At 41.2% G+C, this 27,027-nt stretch overlaps 1 protein-coding gene across 1 annotated transcript in view; it reads right to left on the reverse strand.

The window, feature by feature from the left end:
* Positions 1-1,028: 1,028 nt before the first annotated feature.
* Positions 1,029-27,027, reverse strand: part of med13a (mediator complex subunit 13a) — a 52,923-nt gene continuing 26,924 nt past the window's right edge. The window contains exons 4-30 of the mRNA XM_043250187.1: positions 26,868-27,013; positions 23,059-23,256; positions 22,683-22,877; positions 22,432-22,594; positions 21,675-21,788; positions 18,719-19,447; positions 15,350-15,566; positions 13,665-13,695; positions 13,282-13,403; positions 12,881-12,971; positions 12,276-12,478; positions 11,791-11,990; positions 9,559-10,472; positions 8,804-8,971; positions 8,448-8,671; positions 7,979-8,168; positions 7,468-7,879; positions 7,103-7,322; positions 6,556-6,747; positions 5,551-5,774; positions 5,137-5,279; positions 4,701-4,859; positions 3,788-3,973; positions 3,518-3,672; positions 3,053-3,217; positions 2,281-2,381; positions 1,029-2,192 (exon numbers count right to left, since the gene is read on the reverse strand). Of these exons, the coding sequence (XP_043106122.1) occupies positions 2,060-2,192; positions 2,281-2,381; positions 3,053-3,217; positions 3,518-3,672; positions 3,788-3,973; positions 4,701-4,859; positions 5,137-5,279; positions 5,551-5,774; positions 6,556-6,747; positions 7,103-7,322; positions 7,468-7,879; positions 7,979-8,168; positions 8,448-8,671; positions 8,804-8,971; positions 9,559-10,472; positions 11,791-11,990; positions 12,276-12,478; positions 12,881-12,971; positions 13,282-13,403; positions 13,665-13,695; positions 15,350-15,566; positions 18,719-19,447; positions 21,675-21,788; positions 22,432-22,594; positions 22,683-22,877; positions 23,059-23,256; positions 26,868-27,013 (5,995 nt within the window). The 3' untranslated portion in view covers positions 1,029-2,059. The remainder of the gene's footprint in view (positions 2,193-2,280; positions 2,382-3,052; positions 3,218-3,517; positions 3,673-3,787; positions 3,974-4,700; positions 4,860-5,136; positions 5,280-5,550; positions 5,775-6,555; positions 6,748-7,102; positions 7,323-7,467; positions 7,880-7,978; positions 8,169-8,447; positions 8,672-8,803; positions 8,972-9,558; positions 10,473-11,790; positions 11,991-12,275; positions 12,479-12,880; positions 12,972-13,281; positions 13,404-13,664; positions 13,696-15,349; positions 15,567-18,718; positions 19,448-21,674; positions 21,789-22,431; positions 22,595-22,682; positions 22,878-23,058; positions 23,257-26,867; positions 27,014-27,027) is intronic.

The following is a 27,027-nucleotide window of genomic DNA, read 5'->3' on the forward strand; positions in this document are numbered from 1 at the left end:
CCTAGTGAGCCGCCTACCTAGACACCATTGTTTAGCTATCAGTGGCGTTTACATAGTTAAATTATCGTAACAACGCAATATTTATGGAACATTTACAATAAAGATCAAAATAATATTTACATAAATACAATGTGCTTATGATACTCAACAATGATATGTAAATAGCTCTTTAGGGTTTGAGACACAAACGAGAGATTAAGGGATACTTTAGAAAGGGCAATTATTTTCTGAAAACATTCTATTTTTGTTTTTATTATTATTTAATTATATATTTTTTACATTTTATATTTGCTTTAATCAAAATTAGCAAATTTAATGTTGCCTACGTGTGGTATTTTGTTCCGATTTACTAGTTATCACAGCAGTTATATCTTAGATATTGCATTCATGAAACTAAATATGGTATTTGTCATGAAAACAGCAACTGCAAACACATGTAAAGTGGCAGTTTGCAAATATCCTTTTTAAGTAATCACTAGGCCAATGATCATCAATATTTCCTTAAAATATGAATGCTTCCCTTGAATTTCTATAGCTGATTTTCACAAGGGTAAACTAGGAGCGCTTGACCCTATAGCTCTTTACATGCTGTACTTCACACACTTGCATTTGGAAAGCATGTAGAACCAGTGTGGGAGGTAAGAGAAATCCCAGGGTCTTTGAATATCAGCATACAGTTTATTCTGAACAGAGTAAGATACAGGAGATAGATCTTTCTCTGTGCACAAACACTGCATTTCCAACAGGCACCGAGATCTGGTTGTAAAGTCCATTTACACCACACATTTCTTTGCCACGCTCAAAGAAAAGTGATTTTGGTCTAAAAGTGTCCATTATCACTCAGAAATGGTGCAAGCAGGAGAGCCAATCAGGGAGGGCGAGGTGAGGTGATATGGATGAACGTCTAAAGAGCGTATTTATATATCTTTCATGTTATCTTCAATGCCGCAAGTCTCCGTCACGTTAATCCGTTTTCAAATTTCACATCACAGTCCATCCCCCCAAAAAACACAAGCACAGGAAAAACATGAAGTTGACTCTTTTTATTCCTAAAACAGAAGCAGTGCCACCCAAGGCTGGTACGGCATTCATATATAATTATTTATATATTGCAGTTTTTCGTTTTTGTGTCTAAATGTGTGGTATAAAATACAATATACGACAATGTACCTCTTTATTTTTAAACACAGTGAACTTCATTGCTGTACAAGTCCCGTGCAGCTAAAGCTTAGCTGTAATTGTGTCCACACGCAAAGGCGTGGACAGAAACCCCCATCCGGTCTCCTCTGTACATCGTGACAATACAAATAATCTGTCTCCCTTACAAAAAATAATACTCTAAAAGCAACCTACCGCAACTTTATTTTATTCATCTTTTTAGTGGGTTTTTTGTTGGTTTGTTTTGTAATTAAGACGAGTACATATATTTTTGACCAATTGCTTTAAAGCAGGAAGGCGATACAAACCTTCTAGAACTTTTATATATAAAAGAGGTTAAGAAATCAGACAAATTATACATTAAAAACTTACAATAAATAAGACAGATGCAGGCATTTCGTTTGGATATAATCCCATCCAAAAGAAACAGGGAATTAGAGGTCTTAAAACCAAGAATTCAATCTCTCATTTCATAGAGCATCAAAGTCCCTTTCCGTCAGATTCTATACAGGTTACTTCTCCATACACGTCGATTATAGAACTGGCCGAATCCATGCTAACCGAGGAGCTGTGTGCTACAGACGTAGTAGCTGCGGCTCCAGGGATGTAGAACACCACCAGTCAGCACTTCCGACTTCCTTCTTTGGCCTCCACGCTGCCGATAACTCATCCAAGGCCTCCGTTTCTCTTTGAGTGAGTGTTATAGACGCCGGGATTCTCCTCCACAGTGCTGGGTCTCAGGTGTAGTGACGGCCTACCCAGATCATCTCCGCTGTAACTCGCGTACATATAAAGTCCAGCACTGTAGTTATCTGTTGGGTTGTTTTCAGATCCACCTTTTCTTCACTCTCCTCTTTTCGTTCCCTGATAAGGTCCTGCTCTCAGTTCTGCTCTGCGAGTGTTACAACATGGTCATAATGAAGTTGTACATTTGATTGAGCACCACAAAATGGATGGGCAGGCAAGAGCGGCGGTCCTGGGTCGCGGGGTCACAGGTCAGCCAGGAAAGGGCATTGTACTGCTCCAACACAAATCTGTGAAAAGAAATACATTTGGAACATTCAGCATTTGTTCTCGTTAACCAGAATTATATCCCTTCATTGAAGCTTAAAGGAACATTACCTGAGAACATCAGAGGTCTGATTGGAGTCCAGAGGGTGAGAGTGTTTGCTGTGCAAAAGTTCATCCGATTGCACTGAAGACACATGGAGGTGTAGAGAGGCCTGAGAGTTGGGAAAGAGAGAAGCAAGAAGAATTTTTCAGTCGACAGGATTCATTAATCTACGCCCACCCAAAACAAGCAGCAAAGCTGAGCATTTCCTCTCTTTGTCAGAGCCTGTTATGAATTAAAGTGACAAGCCCATGAACGAGTAAACACAAGACGCCAGAAACATTCAAACCCCTCTTTACGGTTTCCTTTATTAGGGAACTGTTTGCTCCAGACTTTTTAATTGTGTACAAGTCAACAAGTCAGTAATAAACGAACAGCTGCTTATCAAATCAAGTGCTTTGCCTTAATAATTCATGTCAACACATTTTGCGAGCTCAATTCCCTCAATATATTTTGGCCTGTTTCTCTCCTGTTCTCTTATACACACCCACAGCAGTCTGGCCCAATCCCTGAGTACTGAATTATTAAAAATCCCCCATTGCAAGATTCTCTATAAATGCTGCATGAAGAGGAAACAAAAGGTCATGTGACCTGGATAAAGCATGGCAGGTAGTGGGTGCAGAATCGCACTGCTTTCTGAAGAAACTGACATTCTAAACAATGTTTTGTTGGACTAATATCAGTTAAACATTACCATTTTGCACATTTACAGTCCTTAGAGATGAATCAATGGAAACTGTGCAAAGTATAATTTTTTTTTTATTATATGCAAGGAGAAATTACCTTTAAGAAAAGGGGACACTGGTTCTGTGCCTGAGGACACGCGGACCAGAACCAGTCAGGCAGTGGACCTGCTTTAGCCGTGGACACAAAATAGCCCAGAGCTAATGGCTGCTGAAGGATATTGGGAGCTTCTTCATGAGATTCCATGCGGTCTGTACTTTGACCCTGAAAAAGAAGAAATGTAATAGAGATGAGATCCAAAAATACAAGAAAAAGAAAAGGAAAAAAAAAACGCTTATGAGAGTTACAAGAAAGCAAGCAACAAATTACTCTCACTTAAATCTTAAATGTGTTTCGAACAGCCTCTTGAGTTTAGAACAAGGCTAGTAAATGACAATTTTAAAACCTAAGCCAAGAGTTGTCTTTTATCGTAACAAATCATTTTATCTAAAATGTCTGCTAGTCAAAGTTCATGCCACTTTTGGTAACATGTTGATTATTTTCTCCTTAAGGTGGGGAATCTACCTTGCTCCCATCTCCTCCGTGTGGGTACTGGGATCCAGGTGAGTGAACTGGTGACGTGGTGGGTGATGCAGGGAGGATATTTATGATGTCAGGATCAACCAGGTCATTCTCCTGCTCCAGAAGGTCAAAGATGCCTCCCATTGGATCTGATCCATCTGGAAATAAATCAAGGATTCAGTATAATTTATTTGCAATAAAATGCAACTGATTTATATGGTAAAATCTCCAAGTATGGCAAGAACTGGGGAAAAAAAAAATGTTGTTCCTTACCATTGCCAGGGTTGAAGGCAATGTCAATGTTCTCATGTGGGTAGTTGGAGCTGTTGACTTGCACAAAAGCAGAGGTGGGGAACACCAGGATGTGTGTGCAAGACGTGTCCTGCGGGGTGCTCAGCTGGGACGTCTGCATGTTCAGAGTTGTACTGCGACCAAACACCGAACCAGTTGACACAGAGTCTGAACAAAGAAAAGAGAAAGATAAGTTTAAAATGACAAACATTCATTCATTGTTGCAAGTGCAGGACATCATTAGCTCTGTTGTTCATGATTAAATTAGGTTTGACTGAAATCGAAAATCACTTTTAATAAGGTAAAACAGTCTTTCCTTGCATAGGCATCTTGGTACCAAAAAAAAACAACAACAAAAAAAAACACTGTCGCTCTCCAAGCTCTGTGAGTGATGGGCAAAATCCATCAGATGCGATACATCTTGATACTATGACAATGAAAAGCTTTTGTCAAATAAAGCCATCGATCTTCAGTATCATCACACCAGCACACCAGAATCAATAGGAGTGCAGAAAAGTGTTTTATGACACACACACACAGGAGTGTATATCAGATAGGGACAGCAGACACATGCATTATGACACGCTGAGGCTATCATTCACATCCACAGCAAAGAGACGCACGACTACAGCAGTGAAGGGTTATATTTTAAAGAAAGTGTGTTTTTTGATGTTTAACTGTCCTATTCCAATCCAGTTTAAAATGCATTTTAGTAAATAAGTCTGGATAGTTTTTAGAAAAGCATCATTATTTTTACAATTCCCTTTTGTGCCACAAATAGAGCAGAAACTTACCAACTATGCACACTAATTACAGCTAATGCATCAAACTAGCCATAAAAATAAGGACGACAACATGCACACCATACGGAGAGTAACAGGAAGCGTGATTCTACCTGGCATGATGACAAATGAGCCCTGGGGTTCCATGGCAACCAGGCAGGCGCTAAGGATGCTGGGAGTGTCAGCTGCTGAGATCCCGCAAAGCTTACAGTTCTCCTTCAGCCTCCTAGACACTGACTGCAGATTCCGTCTACTCAGTAAAATACTCCAGTCTCAAAGAGGAGAAAAAAAAAAAAAAATCAATAAATTCATTCTTAAGTCAAAAAAAAAAAAAGTTCCCAGTGAATGTGTACATCAAGATGCTAAACAGTCAATTTTCCAGAACTGTGTCACAATGAATTTCCCTTATTTTAATAAAACTACAAATGTTACTACTACCACTAATAATACATTTATGTAGCAATAACTTTACAAAAGCAGCAGCGACTAGAGTCAAAACTATGAATACTGTCAAGATTAAAGGCCTAAAAACATTTACATGGGCATTACCTCTCAACTCTCCATGCCCTATGCGTCCAAGCCGGCCAATCACCACTCTCCATGGCAATGATGTCATCTGAACCAAACCTAGGCACCAATCCCAAAGTTTTTGTAATCCCAGCTTCCTGGCAGATCCCTTTTTCCTTCTTGCTCTAAGATCACAAAACCAGAAACATTTAAAACCTCTAGTCACAAATGCGTAATATATTTTATAACATAATTTTAAAACCAGCTAAATGTGTTCTACATAAAATGTACATAATGGAGATGAGTGTAAAAGCTGCCAGGTTTTTCACTTGTCAAGGCTATGGTGGTGATAATGGATCCAGATATTACACTTTTCTGAAGTGCTGAGTGAATAATTAATTCTGCATAGTTTACAAACCATCAGCATGTCACACAATGCATTTTTTTGTAGTTCACCTGTTGGGTACGTCTATGCTGATGATACAGGTTTCCAGGAGCTCTCCGTAAAGGTCCGTACAGGTGGCCAACAGCCATCTTTGATCATGTGACAGACAGTAGCCCACAAACAGGACGTTATACTTCTGAGACGCCTCTCCGAAAGTCTCACCCAGCTCCGTCTGCTTGTCCTTAGTTGGGGCCAGGATGAAGGGTGGCGTGTACAATCGCAGACACTCTGGTCTCTGTGACAACAAAGTCATATGTTAATGGAAAACAATGACATAACTCAAGTTAGCCCCGTTTTTCCCCCTATAAAATACAACAAGGAGCAGGACAAGAGGACAGAAGTGAAGGGTCCACTGTTGAACAACCAGCCTTGTACCCGGGCATGTCAACATAACCTTTTCCTCTCTTATGAAATCAATAAACCCCACCGAGTAGTCACATCTCTTTTGTGAGTGGGGAAGGAATTGGGGTGGGAGAAACAGTGCTAGTGAGCGTAGCGAGAAAATTGGATTCTACAAATAGCTCGGTGAAGAAAGGAGAGCAAGTGGAGCTTTCGGATTCCTCTGCCAAAACATGCAAGCCGGATCCCATTAGGGAGGTCTCACGGAGCTGCCCAAGCAGATAATGGAAAGAGAACTGTTGGGTTGTGCGAGTCCCCTTTGGTTTTGTTCCAGGACAGGGAGGTCAGTGTAACAGTCTCCACACGTCACCGAGTTCTCATACAGCACTGAGAGCCGTTAAAGAGCCTGAATGGGCTGCCAGGGCGGAAGCTCTATGAAGGAGGTCAAAACCATGGGCCTGGGAGCGTCAAATAAGGGTGTTCATTTTGACACTGCTGGCACTGGGGACTGGCACTTTAGCATGTCAGTCTGGAGCACTGATGCACTTTTAGCAATGCTAATGTGTATTGTCTTATTTTAAATATTTAAGGTACCCTGGAGACTGTCTAAACTACCCATTTCTCAACATCTAAAAAGGGAATTTGTCAACCAATCGATCTGCCGAACCCTCACTCACATCTGGGTTCCTGAGGGAAGTGTCGAGGGCGAGGCCGGGGCCGAAACCCGTCAGTGATTTCACATTGGTGGAGGTTGGGAGGGGTCTTCTGCACTGGGTGAAGACGGAGAATGCCAGAGACTTGAGGTGCTGGGCGTAGAGGTACCTCTCTTCACTTCTCACAGGCTGAAGCAAGTACTGACAGGGGACAATCTAAGAACACAAAGTGCACAGATATAAATTTGATTTGTTTCATTATCGTCTTCACATTGTATCTGCTGTATAGGCATGTTTTTGAGACCAGAAGGAATGAAGTCACTCTAAATCAGTGGTCTGATACTTTGTGACGTCAAAGGGTAAAAATAAGGGTTCTTCATATATCCACGTTTAAAACAATGCAAAAAAATAGGTGTTTTTAGCTCATTTTAATGCTTGTTTCATCTTATTTCACATCATTTAAAGTCATCTTGAGGCCCCCTAGATGTGAACCACGGGACTAAACTTTCTGCTGCACTGGCTTACAGATGCATCCATCTGTAAAGTATGTAGTATTGTTTGCTGTACCTACCTGTACAAACACAGAGTTGCGGATATGAGGTGGAAGGGCCTGCAGCATCTCCAGGTAGCAGCGGAGGAGTCCCAGTGTCCACATGCTTGATTGCGACACCCCTGGCTCCGCCTCCTCATATGAGAAGGGGTCCACAATATAAATCATGATGGCAGGTGGGTATGTGATGGCATGGGAATCTCCGTCTGTAGGAACTCCGACCTTTTCTCTCTCCATAGTGCTGATTAAAATGGGAAACGAAAGGGTCTTTAACATGCTTTTAACACAAATACACAAGTTCTACAAGTTACTTTACATTTTGACAGGGCTTAAACTTAAATGATGCTACTATTTAGACAGAAAAAGGCAACAAATACATTGTGTACCTCTCTGGTGGTTCAGATGGCCCCTGAGTCTGGCTGTTGACGGTTGAATTGTCTCCAGAGAGGCTTGAGTTCTGGGTGACAGCCTGCTGGCCCAGAGCCCCAGACTGGGAGCTGTTACCTTGGACTCCCATGCTTCCAAAGGGAGGGAACGAGCTGGGCTTGGCAGACTGGATGCTGCTGCCCTGAGGGCCTGAGGAGGAGGGGGTGTTATTGGTGTTGCCTGGCAGGCCTGAGCCACTGTTGCTGGCAGCACTGTTGTTGTTGAGGGCGGAGCCTCCGGAGGCCATTGAGGTTTGGGAGTTGGAGGAGGCAGGGCCTGAGGATTGCGAGGAAGATGACTGAGTGGAAGAAGGGACAGGGGTTGGCTGAATGAGAAGAGAGCTGTCCAATGACTGTGTAGCGAGGTATGGAGCTAAAGAAACAGGGAACAAAATGAACATTAGTGAGACAAGTACTCTTTGATACATTTCTATGACAGCAGGGATAACGAAGAGAGAGAGATTGATCTTACCGAGGTCATGTCTGCAGACTTGGGCAAACAGTTTGAGCTTGGCAAACGCATCACTGCTGCCACTAGCTGCTTTCAGGAACCAATCATTGACTGGCTGTTCTGAGAGCTTCTTGGCAGCTGCTCCACCCACCCTAACAATGCCATCAGCATGCACTTTGGAGATTGGTCGATGCTGACCGAGCTTACAAGACTGTTGGGCAGAAACAGATAGAGACCAATCAGAAAGCAGGTCAGAGAAAACAGAAAATGTTAATAATAAAAAAAAAAAGTCACATGAAATTATTTTCAATTATTATTGTATTCATTATCACACTGGGCTGTTGCAAAACTATTTGACTGTTTACTGAATTCTTCTAGTTATTTACTTGACTAATGAATCAGAAGTCTCACCCATTCACAGGAAATAGCTTACTTCCATGTTAAAGACAGGCAGTAAGAGAAAAAATTAAAGACTGATAAACTCTCTCACCTCATAGACTGCTGTCAACTCTCTAAAGAAGCTCTTGGCTCCAGAGAGGAGAGCATCGCTGTCTGGACAGAGGACCAGATAGCCTACGTCTCTCTGGGAGCCAAAGGGATCCAGCAGTAGCTTCTCCCAGTAGGGCAGGCCGAAGGGAGACAGCACCACAAAGTCATACTCATACCCAACCAAGAAGGTTGGAATGGGAAGTGGCTCTGGAGATTCATCAGTGCCTGCAGAAAAGCAAAAAAGTCAAGTCAGAGAGACAGGTTGAGGGGTATCAAAGTCCACTAACAATCTTGTCAATGGGAAATTTTGAACATTTCCACTCCAAAAATCAAGATCACTCAACAAGTGCTGCTTACCATAAGACCCTCTTCCAGCCATCTTGTGAAATTGCTGCCATGTGAGAGGCCCCTGGACTCCCCATGAGCGAACAGTCCTCTTCTTCTGGATGGCATCCTGAAGAACAGGCTGAAGAGAGAGGAGAACTCTCAACACATCCTGAGAGCAAAGCCCGCTAACATCCACTGCTATAGAGAGAGAGAGCAAAAGAGAGAGGGACAGAGTGAGCGTTTAATAAACATACTCAAATATGTCATTATTAACATTTACTATCAAATATAAACATAGGCAGAACAAAGATAATCCACTGAAACAAACATTTTACCAAAAACACCAAAACCAAAGTTTTCATTTAGGCAAAAAAAATTAATTAGTAAATATTAAACTTCAGAAATAAGGCAACTTTTGATATTTCAGTCAAAACCAATTTTACATATTGCTGCTATGCAATCATTCTTGGTCACTATGATTTGAGTCCACACTGCTGCAATGTTTACCTGTTGTACAATCTAAAACATGTGCTACATAAAGCACTTTGAGGTTTCTGAAATTTTGTTGCATCACTAGCAAAAGAATATCATAATATGCAGTCAAAAGACTGAAAACAAATAATTGCTCACAGCATGTAGGATCAACTTTGAACAAGTTATCACTGTTATCTTTTCTTTTGTAAATATGAATGTCTTCCTTCTTTTCTGGTCATACCTGTAATAAATAGTACCAGCTTAATGTTGAGGATTGTTTTTTTGTAAACAAATGGCGAACATGCTCTCACCGTTGCGTTTGGCCCAGTGGTGCAAACACGTGCTTTTCACCAGCGTCTCATCCACCTTCCCACCAGACATGTTATCCATGAACTGCCGGCCGTGTTCTAAAGCCAGGTAACAGTCGTTGTGAAAGTCCCTTTCCTCCACACGCACACATGGTGGTACAGTGGCGCCCCCTGGCCCTTGGGAAGACAGTCCCTCTGGGTCCAACGGCAGCATAGGGGAGAAGGGATTAGTGCACTGATCCTGCAGGACAGAGATAAGCTCGTCCGGGACTCGATCCTTGCCTCCACCCCCTGTCTTCTCCAGCGACATGCTCCGTATCGCCTCAAAGCGCTTCTCCGCCTCCTGGCTCACATCTGAACCCCGTCCGATGATATCCAGCTCGTCTTCCAGGAAGAGGCCAGAGCCATTACCGTAGCGTCGGTTGACGACAGCGCTGAAACCGCACCCGCAGGGATACTGGGCCTCCATGTTGGGGTCACTGATGTAGATGCCCACATCGGCGCCTTTGATGTTCATGTTGCAGACGCAGATGCAGCAGCTGTCGAAGTTGCAGTCCTTGAACAGGTTCATGACAGACTCCGACAGGATGAGGTTGACGTATAGACTGTGGGCTTCGGGGATGGAGGGAACCGTCGCAGGTTCCACGGAGTTGAGCGGCCTGCAGGTGGAGGGTGTCGAGGCAGGCGAGTACAGGTCCGAGTTCTCATATTTGAGGGATCCTTGCACACTGGCTGGTCCTCTGGGTGTCCGGGGCGTCCGTGGGGTACGAGGGGTGGGAGCTGAGAAGCGAGGTGTGGCTGGGGATGGGAGGATGCTCGTGCCACTGTTGCTGGGCGGAGCGCTGTTAGACAAGAACGGCGTGTGGGTCTGAGGGGTGTACGTCTGAATATACTCTTGTTCCATAGCATTGTTTTCACTAAAAAGCAAAATAAAAACAAAAAAACAAGAGGTTAATTGGGAAATCACTGAAGTTAAACCCTACAACAAATGAGCAACATTAAAAACATCTTGTCTACACTCATCACCATAGATGATTATTAGATATTAACATCATTGCAGTACTGTACTTGTATCCTAAGAAGACCTCTGGAGGGGGGGGGGAGTGAGAAACTATTTTTAGACAGACGGTCCAACAGGCAGCTGTGCAAGAAATGAAAGCACAGCTTGTGCCACATGGACCGTACGTGTGTTCGAGTGTGAGAATGCCGAGTGTGGCTCCCGGTGGCCTTTAAAAACAGGCAGGCGTTTGAAGGTCCCCCATTTGAAGACGTGGCCCTCTCCCCCAGCTGCTGTGGGTTATAAAAGAAGCCTAACCAGCTCATAAAGGGCTTTTGGACTGACTTAAACAAACGTGGACTTTATGACCAGACTTATCGCCCTGTCATCGACCATTCGCAACACCCCCTTCACCTCTCCATTTCACTAAATTTCTACTGACGGCAAATATAATGTCCAAGAACACAACGTTCTATTCGCTCTCTGAGATTAATGTATGAAAATAACTTTATACAATTTTGTTTTTCATCTGTTTAGTTACAGTGGCAGTAAAAAAAGACCATACAAGTTCAAGTCTAACTTGAGAGTAACAGAATGAAAGAGTATAGCTGAAGTTGACCCTGACACAGGTGCATAACATCACATGAAAAAGCAAACCAGACAAGAATACGACATGAATAACAATCAGATGTGGTCATCTGAGCAAACACCAGCTATTCAAATAAACCAGTCCATGAGAAACAAAGTAGCTTGAGTGCAGACAGTGAAGAAGCTGTGAGATAAGCAGCTTCTAAATATAAGAAAATAAAAGGACAGTGGCAGCAGATGGATTTGACAGGCTAATTACCAGTGTGTTAACACCTGTTCTTCGCTTTTATTCTCTATTCTCCATTACTAAGAACTAGGGGAGTGTGGGGGTGTAACTGACTCCACAGAGCGTGAGTTTGTACCTAAAGCTCTTGGGTGAATCTTTTTGAAAGTTATGTTTTACCAGAAAAAAAAATGCCATTGCGTTGTGCCATAATTTATGAGAATGAAACAGATATTGAAATTGAGAATTTGGCAAGGAAACATGCTTTACTGCCAGGATTAACAATATATACTACATTTTATTTTTATTTTGGGTGAAATATGGCCCCAGGCATTTCTTTGTGAGAATTGCACACAAAAGTCTGTAAAGATGTAGGTGTTGTTTATGCAGTAATTTCAGGACATTTCACCCCAGATGTAAAACTCACCCATCCTTGCTGAAAATGGTCATAGCAGGTACAGAGTTGAGTAGCTCCAGTTTTCCCACTGTCCAGCTGGGCCTGTAAACACACTCATCAGGCAGTTTGATAGGGGGCAGGCACTGACTGGGCAAAGACTTCAGGGGGGCAAACATGGAGCAGCCCACAAATGGCTGACACAACTCAGGCTTGTACACGAATGAGAAGTCCTAAGGAAAGAGAGAAACTCATATTCAATTTGCGCTGTGTCATTCCAGTTCAGCAAAAAATATACAGAAAGCACTTGAGTAAATGCATGCAAGCTAATTTCAACAAGTTTAAAGTTCATAGATTTAGCTGCAAAAAATAAATAAATAAAATTCTAGTATCAAACGTGAAATGCGTTTCAATTGCCGTTGAAAATGTTGCTCCGCATTTGCTGTCAGTAGAGAATGGTAACATACAGCGCTGCACATGATTAAGACATGGTGTACAAGTCTTATTACTCATCTCACCTTGATTTCAGAAGGTTTGGGGCTGCAGAAACTCTCTTCCACCTCGATTTTAAACTGACCACCCAGAGCAGTAGGGCCATCTAGAGTATTGAGGCCAGAGCCAGGCTCCATACAGCCATACTCTTTATTCATGGGAGAGTAACCCATGTTGTGCTGCTCTAAAGATGGAGGAGTAGGGAACATCTGGTGTAGATCAGCTGCGCCTGAGGGATGGATGAGCAGAGTGGAAGATGACATGTAAGTGGAAGGATGCAGGGGACGATACAAAGTACATGCTTATATATATATTATGTTTTAATGGTCTCATTTCCTACTTATTCTGATGAAAAGCAAAATCACAATGTCAAAATGTCAAAGCTGCAAGAACTTATTGCAGAAAATATTTCGATTAATTTATTTAAAAGGCATGTAGTACTTTGAAACTCTTAATTACTGCATGCTAAAGAAAACTAACCCCCCTGATCCCACTCAAAGAAATGTGCATGATGTTACCGCTTGTCTGCTTGCAATGTAAAAATTGTCACAACGGCCAGCAGAGAGCAGTATACAGAGTTTGAATGATGAAGTAAACCTTGTATATTTATAGAGACAGAGACTGTGCTCACTTATACAGGGGTCAGTAACCATTGTGGCTGGTTTCGACTCCTTGCTGCCAAACTTCTCATCTGCTCCATTTACAGCTCTCCGTGCTCCGGGCTATGGAGACATACACAAATTAGCCAAAAATCAGAGCTATGATTTCATTAAAATTACAGCAATTTCACTACAGGGAAAAAACACATTTCCATTGCAACATATCCTTATTTTCAAATAGCAGAGCAAATTGTAATTTTAACAGTGATTACATATTAATGATATATTTTAACATCTAATTACATGCAGCAATCAGCTCAGAGCCTTCGCGTCATTGAGAAAATTTGCCAAACCAGCAAAATTTATTTTCACACAGTGACGCAAAAGGGAGACAAAATAGCAACAGATAATAGAAAGACAGCTTGATACTAACTGTTTGTTCGTCCTCATCTGAGTTGAAGAGGTTGTCCAGGTCTTTGAAGGAGACTGCCAGATCTGAATCATGTATGAGGCTGGTGGAAGCAGCCCGGTTATGGGCCGCAGCCCGCTGAGCATCTAAGAGGAAGAAAGAGAGAGAAAGCTTAACACACAGGCCTGTTCTCCAGCTTTATCTAGCGTAACCACAGCCTAGGCTTGAGACCATATCAGGACGAGCCCTTTCCCTCACTCAGGGAGCACATTTAACCTTTATGAGCAACAATACACTAAACTGACCCAGGCTGTCAACAGGGAAACTATTTCAAATAAAATAAATGGACTCTGGGTTGGAGAGGGGTTCATGAGAGAGTCACTGGAGTGTAACAGGACAGTCCTTACCATCTGATAGGGCAGCACTGCCATCTTCTCCCTATGAGAGAAAAAAAAAGATAGCAAGCATTAAAAACTAAACAAAAACAAATCTAAGACATTATATAATGCACAGATAAACAAAGGTTGTGTTAGATTAGATATGCAGGGTCCAAAATGTACTTTGACATGTCAATCGCAAATGAGTAAAAGTGTCAGTTACTTTAGCCATCTCTTAATTTAACCCCTAAAATAGCTGTGTTTGGTACGGATTTATGTACTTAGGTGATATTTTGGCATCAATAAAACCAATTAATATGTACATGCTATTTCTTTCCAGTGAAGTCCTCAATATTAGGCACACACTGATTAACTTTTCCACAAAACACAAGAAGAAAACAGTCCAGAGTATAAATCGGTTCACGAACACATTTTGGTTAACAATCACCTAGACTCAGCCAACCAATGAGACAAGGCGACAGCAAAAGAAGAGTGAGGGAAAGCGGGAAAAAGAGTGAATGAGTGTGGAAACACATTTATATTTTACCAATAAGTTATATCTTGCATGCACAAAATAATAAATAACATAAGATAACAGCACAGGCTAATGGGACTGCAGCTTTCCTTCAGTGGCTTACAAACGCACCCCAGACCCTTAACCTGCCCCTCATGCAACCTCCACATCTCAGAGCCACCATTACAATGCAAGCCGCACGCTATGCAGAGATTCATTACGCTGTGCATAATTTCATTACGCTGCAGGCCGTCTCTCTGCATAAAGAGTGTAATCTGTTCCTCCATACACACACTTCACATCCTAATGACCAACTCTGTAATAAACGCCTGTACATGCAAATCACTCCGCCCCGTAATCGATAGCAGAACCCTGGGGTGGAGTATAGGAGTTAAGAAAGCAATTTTCTATGTAGACTACGCATTTTACAACAAATGAACGCTGCTGTGTGTTTACACGTAACAGACACACGTGTGAGCGCTGTGCTCCACCATCTGGCCTACATTACTTAAACCTCTCCTGTGACAGCAAAAAGTAGCTGTAAGGTTACCAAGATACACATATGACGTGTAATTCTGAGAGTAGGTACCAAAAAAGCTTTTACAAAACAACGAAGTAACAGAGTACAGAAGGACAAAGCTGATTTTTGTTAATCCTTCACAGCTGCCAAAAAGACACTTAAAAGTATGTGTGAAAATCCGACAGGAACGGGAGAGACTGTGTTCGCCCCCTCTATTCATGCTCTCTCCTCCACGTTTGAGGGTGTCAGATTCAGATCTCAGATGGGAATCTCCCATGAGCTGAAGACAGCAGACATGATGCCAGCATATTACATGCTACACCACCAATGGAGAATCTGTGGTGTCTAAAATTCCTTTTCACGTAGAACAAATGTCTGTGTGAAATTGTATACACAAACCTTTTTACTTCCACAATGTTGCAAATTTTTAAGTGAAAATGAAACTAGGGTGTGAAAAGTGATGCCATTCAAAAGTATATATTGCAATTGTTAGAATTTGATAATATTACAGTTTTACTGTATTTTTTACAGCCTCTGTGAGCATAAGATACTTTAAAAAAAAAAATAAATAAATAAAAGCTTATTAACCTCAAATCTCTGAACATTAGTTTAGGCCAAATAAGAAATGCATTATGGGACTCTCTAGCCCCCAAAAAAACTAACAAAAACAACTTGGCTCACCTTGTGTTTCTTCCCTGGTTCTCTATCTCCCCCAGCTTTGTCTTTCTTATCTGAGAAGGTGAACTTAACATCTCCGTCAACAAAAGCATAGGGGTCGACCTCAGGTTCGTGGTCACCGTCTGTGATGGCTGCAGCCAGGTGCTGGTTCTGTCGCTGCAGGTACGTTTGGATCCGTTCATCTGAGACCTTGAGCGGCCTCTTAGAGGCAACCATTAACCTGGACAGGACACAAGAAAAATAGGTCAAACCATGACGGAAATATTATAACACTGCTTGGTACACTCATACTGCCCAGAGACAATTATATGTCCCAGGCCAATCAAATGGGCAATATCGGGAATTAAAAGATTACTTTTTAATGAAATTAACACATTCAAAGCATAACAGAAAACCTATATCAGTTGAAAATAAATCACAATGCTATCTACAAGCTCTGAAGTTTTAATCCCTTGATGTCCCTCTAATGTATGTTATGTAAAATCCCTCAGTGTTGGTTAAATGGTATGTACCAGCCACTGTCCTTTTCACACAGATCAGACCACTGTAGGTCTGATGGGGGGTGACAGCGCACAGTGGCGCTGGCCAGAGATTAAATCCATTTTGAGACCCCAGAGAGAACAGGGATTACACTGGGCCTTAACAGCAGAATAGACAAGAGGACACCAGCCAAGTGCATACTGGGATTGCGCTGCATACCATTACATCTCGCTGCAGCCGATAGACACAGCTTTCTATACCTCTCTTTTTCTGTTCTTAGACAGCTACAGCCAAACAACAGCCTTAGTGAAAAACAATATAGATGCAAGTACTGGAATGTTGGATATTGTACATACGTCTAAAATTGTTGAAAGAAACTGCATAATTTAACATAAAATATTTGTGAAGGAACCGCGCTAAAGCAACATTTTCAAACCAGACATTTGTTTCTAGTGAGGGATTAGGGGCACATATTTTTTAACTTAATACTATCAACAAGAATTCTTCCAGGAAGACAACGGCACGGCTGAGCGATGTGTACACTTCGTTTTGTCATAACACCGCTGCCACGTGAATTTATGAGGGGCATAAAGCAGTTGCTTTCAATAGCTCTCATCCGCAACGGTTTAGAGAAAAAGTTCATACTACAAGAACATTATTCACACAAACGTGTCCAAACATTCTCAAACAGGGCCAAATATCAGAACGACCAACAAATGTTCCCCCTTCAACAGATTCAACAAACGTCATTTCATGTTAATATATGTGACTATACAAAAAACCAAATGTTTGGGGGGTTGTGGTGAAGATACAAAGTGGCAAAAGCAATAAATATGCACTCCTATAACAGTACAGGCATGAACATTTTAGTCATCATGTATGGCACTAACTGCATTAAAACAACTTCACGTCTATTAGAAGCAGTGTGGGTGACCGTTTAAGTTTCTGGAGAAAGCAGATAAGATGTACACTTTAGCACATTCTTCACACAAGTAAACATGTCACGACTTAGTTGGAGACTGTCATCAAACAGCACTGGCACCGGTGTCAAATGACTGTGCTTTTAAATCAAGGTAACCATATGGGAGACAAGTTCCCTTGGTGCTTTTCTTGGAAGTCTGAAGGGTTAGTGCATGCTACAAGAGTGTCAAGTTCTGAGCATGTGTGGATATGAACACAATCTCATTTCACACTGTTTATTATTAAACGCAGAAAAATTGTTTCATAGAAAATTAACCATGTAATTAAAGTAGGCTGTAAAGGGCTCTTTCGTATACTCATGACTTTTGACATTAATCAAATACGAACATTTAAAACTAGTGATCGACCGATATCGATTTTTAGAACAGATACAATACCAATTTACATGCTTATATACAGAATATTTATTTACTGTTATACAGTAAGTTCATGCTGAATTTAATCTTCATTTTATAACTAACTTATTTAAAAAAAAAAAAAATTGGAAATTTAAATGTAGTAAAGATTCTGGAAAAAAGGTTTCCACAATATTAAACAGCACCACTTTAAATAAAAATAAATAATATAAAAAAATAATATAATAATTATAAAATTACTTTTTCTTGAGCATTAAGTTTGCATTTTATTAATTATTAAGGACCATGTGACACTAAAGCCAGGAATAATGGCTGAAAGTGAATTGCTGCCAACAAAGGAATAAAATCATATTTGAAAATATATAGAGATTTTAAATCAACATTTTTTTACTGTAGTATTGATCAAATAAATGCAGCCTTCTTGAGCATAATATACTTGTTTCAAAAACCAAAATCTTAACCTCAAACTTTTAAACATTATTGTGCATAAGCAAAAGTAGTCTTCCACTATCTCTTTCGTTCTAGTCTCTTTTTGAATCAATCCTTAAGGTCCAAAAGCTGGTGTTTAAAAGTATATCATGTTCAATTCTAGTCTAAATCCCCACGTAAACCCCAGAGTGTTTGTATGCACGTGTGAGATGGACCCATAATCTCCTAGTTCACAACAGTGCAGGGCCTGCACATTAGTGAGGTATGATGTCAAAAGGGTGCATCGTGAGAGATTAACATTTTGTGTGCACTCAGAGAAAGAACATTCTACACAGAACAAGAGCGTGGTTGTGTGTGTGTTTGAGCGAGCGGAGCACAAGGATACATCACAGCTATTTCAAATCACAGCTCACAAACAGACGAGGACATGTGGGGTTCGATATTGGGGGCTCTTGCTAACAAACTCTGGCTGCTGGAAATAAAAAGCCGTGAGCGGAGGGGATTAAGAGGGTCCACAGGGTGGTCCCGCTCTCGCTTTACAATCACAGTTACTTAAGCCATTATAACACAACACAAATGCACAATGCAATCCTCCTGGCTGTTTACAGGTTACGGGGAGCTTTAAATCCTAAAGATATGTACTTTCGGTTCACAAAATTGTTTAAGACTTCAGGGAGGTTTAAAAAGAGAATGTAAACAAACTAAGTCTTAAAGGGTATATAGAGGAAAACAGGATTTTTCCCCTTTCCTTTTGAAAACACCGCAGCCGAAAACCACAAAGACTGCAAAAGGTCCCTCACAATCAAAAAGTTTCTTTAAAAGGAATCTATTTTTGCTGGGTAATTTAAATGAGCTTTTTGTCCAGAAACCAGGTTATCAGAACGATAGGTATGACGACCCAAATTTACATATCAACATCTACTTGGTATTGAAAAACTGGCTCGTCCCGTTAAACAATGTCTAATCATAACATTTACATACAGCCTAGTTGTCCTTTCGTCATCAATAAAAGACAGAAGGAAGCATTTTCGCTATAATTTTTGATTGGCGGTTAAGAAATGACATCATATACCTTCAGGTAATTGTATGAAATTGCGTATGTTGCATGAAAACGTGTGACACTTACTCAGTAACAGACATAATCCCTTCAGCTCCGAGTGACGCCTCTTCTCTGAGTTTGTCTCCAGGTAGTGACGGCGTGGGAAACTCTGCATCTTTCCTACGGGGCAGGTTAAAGAACCTCCAAGGTGCGTGACTCCCGTCGTCATCCAGGTTTACAGCTGCACTGACGTACGGGGTGGGCTCCAGGGGCTCGGGGTACGCAGGGGGAAAAGGTTGGGTGAGGGGCTCCAAACGTGCATCGTCTGGGCCCTTTTGGGGCAGGAGGCATGGCTCTGCAGAAGGAGGGTAAAAATGTTGGCTGTGTGGTGTGGAGGGGTTCTTAATGGCGTCTGAGGCTTCCTCGCCACGTTCACAAGGGTGAGGGCTCAGCGGCGGTGGCTGAGGAGAGCCGACCATCTCGGTCGGGCCGCTGTTGCCCACGGTAGCTCCGCCCCCGCTGTGCAGTTGTGGAGGTTTTGAGCTAGTGCTCACATCAGATGGGCGAAGCCCAGGAAACCGTCCACCCTCTTGACCTCTAAGAGCCAAGCGCTGACCGGCAGAAGCGTCGGTTTCCATTGAGACATCTTCACAGACTGAGTTGCGATGGTGGAAGGGCGTCTGCGGGCGTTTCTGTTGCTTGTCGCCCTTTTCGGGCTTCTCCCCAGCTTTGTGCTTAATGGGCGGCTGCTGCGTCTGACCGGCGGTGGGCGGCTGCCCAGGCGTGCTGCTTGCTCTCTGCTTCAGGGTTTTGTGCCTGATAAGATAAAGCAATATTTCAATACAACAGATAAATGAATTATGAACTGATGACATCATTAATAAGAAAGCTTATTACAAGGAATCATATTTTTTTTTTATTCTTTTCTTTTCACTGGGAGAGTTCATAACATTTCTTTTCAGGTTTAATAGGCCTTTGAGACTTGTAACAGAGAAATGTAACAGTTTCTTAATTAGCTCATTATTTAGAAATTCCTAACTATTATTGGATCTGTGAAAAAAAAAAAAAAACTCTTTAACTAAAAATTCTCTGCCTGTCGAGTCCAAGGACAGGTTTAAGAAACCACCCTTTTAACAACAAGCGCTCCACTCCTATCAGAGTCTTTCTGACCTGATAACGTGTGTCCACACTTTCTCAGAGATATGTAAAGCCAAGGAGCTGCCAGAGTTTCCCTGTGGGTTTCCTTGTACAGTGTCTCTCGTTTATAATATCGTCTGCCTCTCAAGAACAACATCTCAAAACAAAAACTTTAAACACACAGCTTTCATCCTTCTCTTTAAAACACACGACATTCACAACCATTAGAGCCACACAGCTAGAAAAATCCAGTTCGCTTCAAATATTTTACAGATATGCATGTATTTAAGAATGGATAAAGCGTGTGCTTCAAGTGTGGTGTGAAAAGTTCAGGGGGGGCAGGGTCAAGGAACTTCATTTAACCTGTATAAACAAATGAAACCACAAGCTACTTTGAGGTTAGAACTGAGAACTGTGACAGTCGGGAGCTGGTAAGATTATATAGTACATATATAGAGCTGTAGATTTATATAAACAAATATATACCTACACAAACTGCACAAACTTAAGAGCTAAAAAGTGTTTACATCCAAAACACAGGTGAGTCAAGGGTAAATTATACCCTTTCTTATTCACAAAGTCAAAACAATTTTACATGTACGCACACAACAACACACTCACACAAAAGTACACGTAACACACAAGCAGAATGCTAAACAAGCAGAAAGGATCCTAGTCGACGCATGGTCATTTTCACTTCACTGGGGGACTCCGAATTTCATCACACCTCTCATGCTGGTTCTCTTCCAAAAAACATATTTGGCAAATAACAACAGTCCCATGGCGCCTGGCCTTCTCTTGGCCTAAACTGAACGTCTACTCAATGAAGAGAACAAGAAGTCGACTACCAGCATGACCACACAGCACTGTGTGACATTATGTCTGTGTTAACGTTACTTAACGTGACGCTTCGGTGTTAGAGCTACTTCTTTTTAGTACTTGCTACTGGTTTATAAAACCATTATCTACCTGCAGAAGGCACCAATTTCCACTGAGTTTGGACAGCGAGTCTCATTAGATCTATAAAAACAAGTTTTCCTTTTCTGCCACACACATGGTTTATTAGTAGAATTTAACCAGCAACAGTCTGAACAGTCCGTCACAGATTATTTACACCATTAAACTCAATTACAATATCTGCAGACTCTTATAAAAAAAGACAGCCACATGTTTTTTTTTTCTTTGTAATAAAAACATAGGCTATAATCCTACATATTTATATAAAAAAAAGCATTTTACTTCAAATTTGTTTCTTTGTTTTGTTTTAATTTGTTCTATTGTTTCTAATTGTTTTCTTTTCCCCTTAACTCTAAGCTGAAGTAGACTCCACGAAGCAAGGAACAATAATACTTCATATAAACATTAATTAAAAGGTGATATTGCCCTCTTTAATTATGAAACAGCTACATAATCAGAGCTCTGTAATGATGCTTGGTGTCAAAATCAAATTCTAAATTGCACTTTAATTGTTATTGCCAAAAGTTTCCAGATTTATTCATATAGAAGTGTGTAAAAAAAACAAGAACAACTCAGGAGTCACAAAACCATGCAATATTGACCAACTGAGCTACAAATCTAAGTACAACCTGATACATTATAGATATACATTTAACACATGCAGACTGAATATTGAAGGAAATTAATTTCCACTCTCTATCAGAAAAGCACACAAAAAAAAAAAAAAAAATCAGAGCAAGACTTGTCACTAGCTCTCAGAAAGCAGTTTTTCGGGTGTTCACAAAGAGCTTATTTAATACTCTGTGACAAATGTATTGCCTGTCATTTTACAGAGTGACAGATGACAGTACAAGAACTGAAAAGCGATTAGTGGCAGCAGCAGCAGCAGCATGCTTAAACAACGACAGCCTGTGAGAAAACAGGACTGTGTGGATGTTCTTGTCTGTACCTCGAACAGTTGCAGCTTGATCTCTGTGTGGAGTCGACAAAGTCCCAGGTGCCCACTTTCATCAGCGTCTCCTCCTCGCTGGTCCCATTGGAGGCTGTGGCAGAGAATTTCCGTCTGCAAAGACACAATGAAAATCTTTGAATGGCTTCTAAATCTCAAAATCTAGCATACTTTGTTGACGCTGGTTGTGTTTTAGGCCAGCAAATATCTCCAGGTGTCAGTTTATTGAAAGTCAAATTCTCTGTGCATAATGCGAAGTTGTGGTTACAAAATTTAAAGTTTAAAAATATTTATACTGTTATTACAGCAATTTTATTGAACGTACATTGTACTACCTATAACGGCATATCCACCTTTACTTAAAGAGGTCAGTGAATTATAGGATTATCATGTTAATTTAAACTGTAAGAGAATTATGAAATAATAATATATTGCTAAAATTGAAAATGTGACAACCTGACCTGAAATTTATAATTTTTTTTTATTTGGACAGTGCGTCCAAAAACTTTCAAGATGGATTCAACTAATCAACCAATCACACATTTGCAAAAATTCTTTCGAAACCTCTTAGACGCGGGCCATAAAAAAAAAAGTTCCTTAATCTCAAATCTGTTTTTTACCTCAATAATCCCTAATAAAACATTCTGTTCGGATATGCTTTATACCAGTTTTAATAGTGCATTGTTGCTCTGTGCCTGATTTATCATGTCTGTGAAATGGGATTATCTGATCTCAGATTTACTCTGAGCACACTTACTTGTTCTGAGCTCGGTTGATGTTGCACTCCTGCCAAACGCTCTCAACCACCTGACTTGCCATCCTGCGTGGAATCTTGCCACCGTGATGACTGGTGCTGTCAACACTAAATCCATCCATCGCCACCGGCAACCGCATCCACTTCTGTGCCGAGTGAGAGTGAACTACAGAAAGAAAGAAAAGCCAAAAAGTTTGAGGACGTAGTGGAAACGGGACAGGCATGGATGAGAGAAGAGTTTGAGGCATGTTTACCTGTCTGAGCCTCCTCAGGTGAGGTAGGAGGAGTCAGGGTCACTGAAGAGATGGCGGGGTCACGGTTTGAAGCAGGCACTTGATGGCCATTTGAATAGGCAGCGGTGCAGTGCGAAGACCCCGTAGGTGTTACGGTGGGGATATCTGACTGTGGGACTAACACCAGGCATGCAGGATACACCATGCGCACACCACCTGGAGAAATGGACACATTAACACCTTATGAATGCACACTTTGGCGTGTTAAAAAAAAGATGAAAATCATTTTGCACACTACAAGACATCTCTTCAGTATTTTTAGCAAACGTATTGCATCCACAATACAATTGGTTTATTTACCAGCCTTTTATGTTAAATATATTAGAATCTAACCCACCAACAAGCACTTCCACTGCTGCCAAGGAGTCGTCCTCCCAGTCGATGTCCTCCATTTTGTCCTCTGTGCTCTCCTTGGAGGTCGGGCTGATGGGATAGAACTGGTTCCATTCTTCAATGAGCTTCTGTGTCGGAGGGTCGGACAGCTTGAAGGACTGACCGGTCAATGTCCCGTTCAGTCCAAATGGACTCAGAATCACTACAGAGAGAATAAAACAAGTGATTCAGTCAATACACACTACATACAGTACAGAACAGATATTGGACAGCATTGGCATAAAAGGCCGAAAATCTGGGACACAGGCCTGTCACGATTATCTGATCTAATCGAGATTATTTGAGATAATCATAATCATTGTGCGCTTTTAATCTCAATCACAGACTGCCATTCAAATAAGGGAATTTTATTATTTCATGTGTTTTTCTTTGTTTTACTTTTATTTTGAATTTGATCACGAGATATATAAATTTAGTTTGGATATATAAATAAACTTATTTTGGATGCAATTACTAGCAATTAATATTTTGACAGCACTAAATTATTTTTTTTTTTTACAAAAAGACAACAGCCAAATCTTTATCTTTACACTCTGACACCGCAAAAAGGCTATTAAATTGTTAGCTGCAAATTAGTTGTATGATATTTAATAAACTCATGATTGTGACCACACTAGCTGGTACACAAAATGAGCTACCAAGACTATGTAACATGCATCGTTGAATAACAATATTCCCCTTGAATAAATCACCTATCCTATTATTCCAATTAGTTTTTGTTTACGTGTGTAAGTACTTGCGTTAACATAATAGAAGCAAAAGATCCTACAAAACAATCAAGTGGCATTTATCTGGAGATGTCCTTGGAAAGTTGCCCCAAACTGGTTCTTACAACGTAGAAAGCCTAGCATATGTACCAGAAACACATGAAGACTAAGGAGCGTGTAATCAGAACAGGGCCAAAGCAAATGAGTCTATGAAGCGGGGAACACTGTACAAACACTCCCGCCTGGCTCTCTCTCAACCGCTCCCTCCACTTCTGTTCCTCATTAACTGTGGTCTTAAATGACTCCTCCACTGCAGCCGGGTCTCTTTCCTTCCTCCTTTCTCTCAGACACTTTCCAAAAGCCTTTCATATCAACACAGCCTCCAGTTACTGCCAAGCAGCACTCATTCTGAGCCCATAAAGCAACTTAAATAAACAGGTCACTCAGAGGGAGAGAGACAGAAACAGGGTGAAAAAAGACAAGGGAAGCGCACAAGACAAGGTGAAGCACAAACGTGGAAGCGACGGCACCGGTTTTCGCTCTGTTGGTATCTTACCAAAACACTTTAGCTTCTCAAGAGCGGCTCTGTTACATGCTGCTTTCATGCCTAAAAAAACAACTAAACACTGAGGTAGGTGGTCACAAATTTTCCCAAGGAAATCTCATTCTGTACTTGTGTGTTTCTTTAACTGCCTTGACATATTGATCCATGTATTAGGGGTTAGGAGGAGGAAGGAGCTTCCAGGGAGAAAAAGGAGGGGGGGGCAGATGAATCCATCCCGTGTCCTTCCATTAGCCGGCTCATTCCATGGCCTTCATCACACAAATCCATAAAAGCCACAATGACAGAGGACACCTCCGTCCATCCGGAAGAGGTATGGGAAGAGGGAATGGGGGCAGGGGAACGCTATACAAATGGAAAAGAAGGCACGATTCATCTTTAATGGGTTACAGCGGCTTAAATCTAAACAGAGATCGTTATCCTGGCTTCAAAACAGAAGCAGCCAAAATGTTGTGGGACAAAAATGGCTCTTTTAATATCTGACAGATCCCTGATCGAGTCAAGGTGAGGGGACGGCTTCTGGATGGCCAACCCATCAAAAAAAGACATGCAAAATATTTAGAGAAAGAAAGCCCCACGTTGAGCTTTTCAGGTAGGTGGTCAAGCAGAAGATCAAGATTTGCATGGCAGGGGAGCTCAAAGCATTGAATCCACTAAAGAGGCATCCAAATGTCGGCCATCATTAGAGAGGGGACTGCTGCTCTGGTCCGCATTTGATTGGGGGCATCACACAGATATAAAGCAATTTCCAGACAAACAGGCAAACAAATGTATTCCAATATCACACTGTTCACCTCACATTTATTCTGTCAAGCAATCCGTGCACTACCAGTCTCTCTCTCACTCTCTCTTCTGCTCGGTTAAATGAGCTATGAGTTCATTACACCCCTCTCACTGCTCTTTATGAGGTCATAGTCGCAACACTCGCACGCTCACTAATCCGAGACTGTCAGAAATGGTGAGCAGCAGACCAAAGGAGATCGAGAGAGAGCGGGCGAGCGAGAAAAAGGTCAGCTGGTTCCAATTGACACATCACACATTCCTGATTCACTGCAAAGGTTATTTCCCCATCAAAAGGATGAATTATGTTTTTAAAAATGTTCATTCGCAGGAACTGCAAACAATCTCAATTATGCAAAACAACGGCAGATGTGATCTATTGCATGGCTGTGGATGATGTCGATTGGTTGAAATGCTGCATTGCCCAAACTAATAAATACTGGATAAATTCCATGGAGAAGTCAGCATCATAATAAAAACTATTTTTTTTCCCCCACTGACAGTTTTGGGTGCATAAGAGCAACCGAGGGCTTTAAAATCCCAGGTAAGGTCTTAAAGTCAGCATGAAACGGAAATTGCGATTGACTTTTCCTCCCTATAGTGACGTAAATCCAAGTGAAATGGCTTTCCAAATGAAAAAAAAAAAAAAAGAAGGCCAGGATTTGATTTTGTCCATCGGGAATTGACTGGATCGTTGTTGTTTGCTAATTGCTGAGATCTCATGTGCGTGACAGATTGCTGGAGGGAAGCCTTAGTGCCCAGCCCTCACATCAGTCAACACAAATCATCAGAGAAGAGTTGGTGTTGAAAGGGGAGTGGAACTTATTGTTTTTGACTGAAGATTTTGAAATGTGATTGACAAAATTTCCTAAAATAAAAGAATTCCTTTTATTTTATGGTGATTTTAAAAGGCCTAAATCTCCCACCTAGGGACAAATGATTATTATCATGACCATCACGACTTTAGTAGAAGCAGCTATTTTTTGCTTTCCTTGCACACAAAAAGTATTTTTTACCTTCATAAAATTAAGGCTGAACTACTGATTTCTACCTTTCTGGTCCTTGAATGTGGTAGCTGCATTGCTGTCTATTGCAGGGTCAGAAAGCTCTCAGAGTTCATCAAAAATCTCATAATTTGCATATTGAAAATGAACAAAAATCTTGCCGGTTCAGAACAACATGAGGGTGAGTAACTGATGACAAAATTTACATTTTTGGGTGAACTATCCCTTTAATACCATATTACATAAAAATGAAACTTCAAATCATATGGTTCTGTTTCAGTTTAGGCAAGGGTTTGATTATTATTACTATTATCAGATGTGTAAACATCAACAGCCATTTAACAAATGATTCTAAACATTTTTTTAATACTTATGTATTTCCGTGCTTTAAACACATTCCATATTTAAGAATGTACAGATATCTCTGGAAATGACCAGTAGTACGCTGAGCACTGCTCATTTTACCAGTAATGAAGAATACTTTCCTGTTCCCCAAACAACTAAAACAGGAAAAGGTCTCCAACACCATTTCTGTATTTTATTTATTAATTTTTTTCAAGCCACAGAGTGGCAGACAGGATGCCACTGGGCTGTACTAATTTTAAACCTTTCTGATCAGAAAGGAAATGCTGGCAACAAAAGAAACAATAGAAGGGGGGAAAGTATTAAAAAGCATTTCAAGAAAAGAGTGTTCTATCACCTTGGAATGGGCTGGAGGCCTGCTGGGCCAATGTCAGGTGCTCCTCGCTCAGGTGGTACACGGGCTGGTGCTGGTTGATCTCCACGCTGGTGCACACATTACTGTCTCCATGCAGGAAGAACGTGAAAGAGCAAGACAGGTGTTCTCTGAGAAAGAGAGA

Source organism: Puntigrus tetrazona, chromosome 10 (genome assembly GCF_018831695.1).
Source record: "Puntigrus tetrazona isolate hp1 chromosome 10, ASM1883169v1, whole genome shotgun sequence".
Lineage (NCBI taxonomy): Eukaryota > Metazoa > Chordata > Actinopteri > Cypriniformes > Cyprinidae > Puntigrus > Puntigrus tetrazona.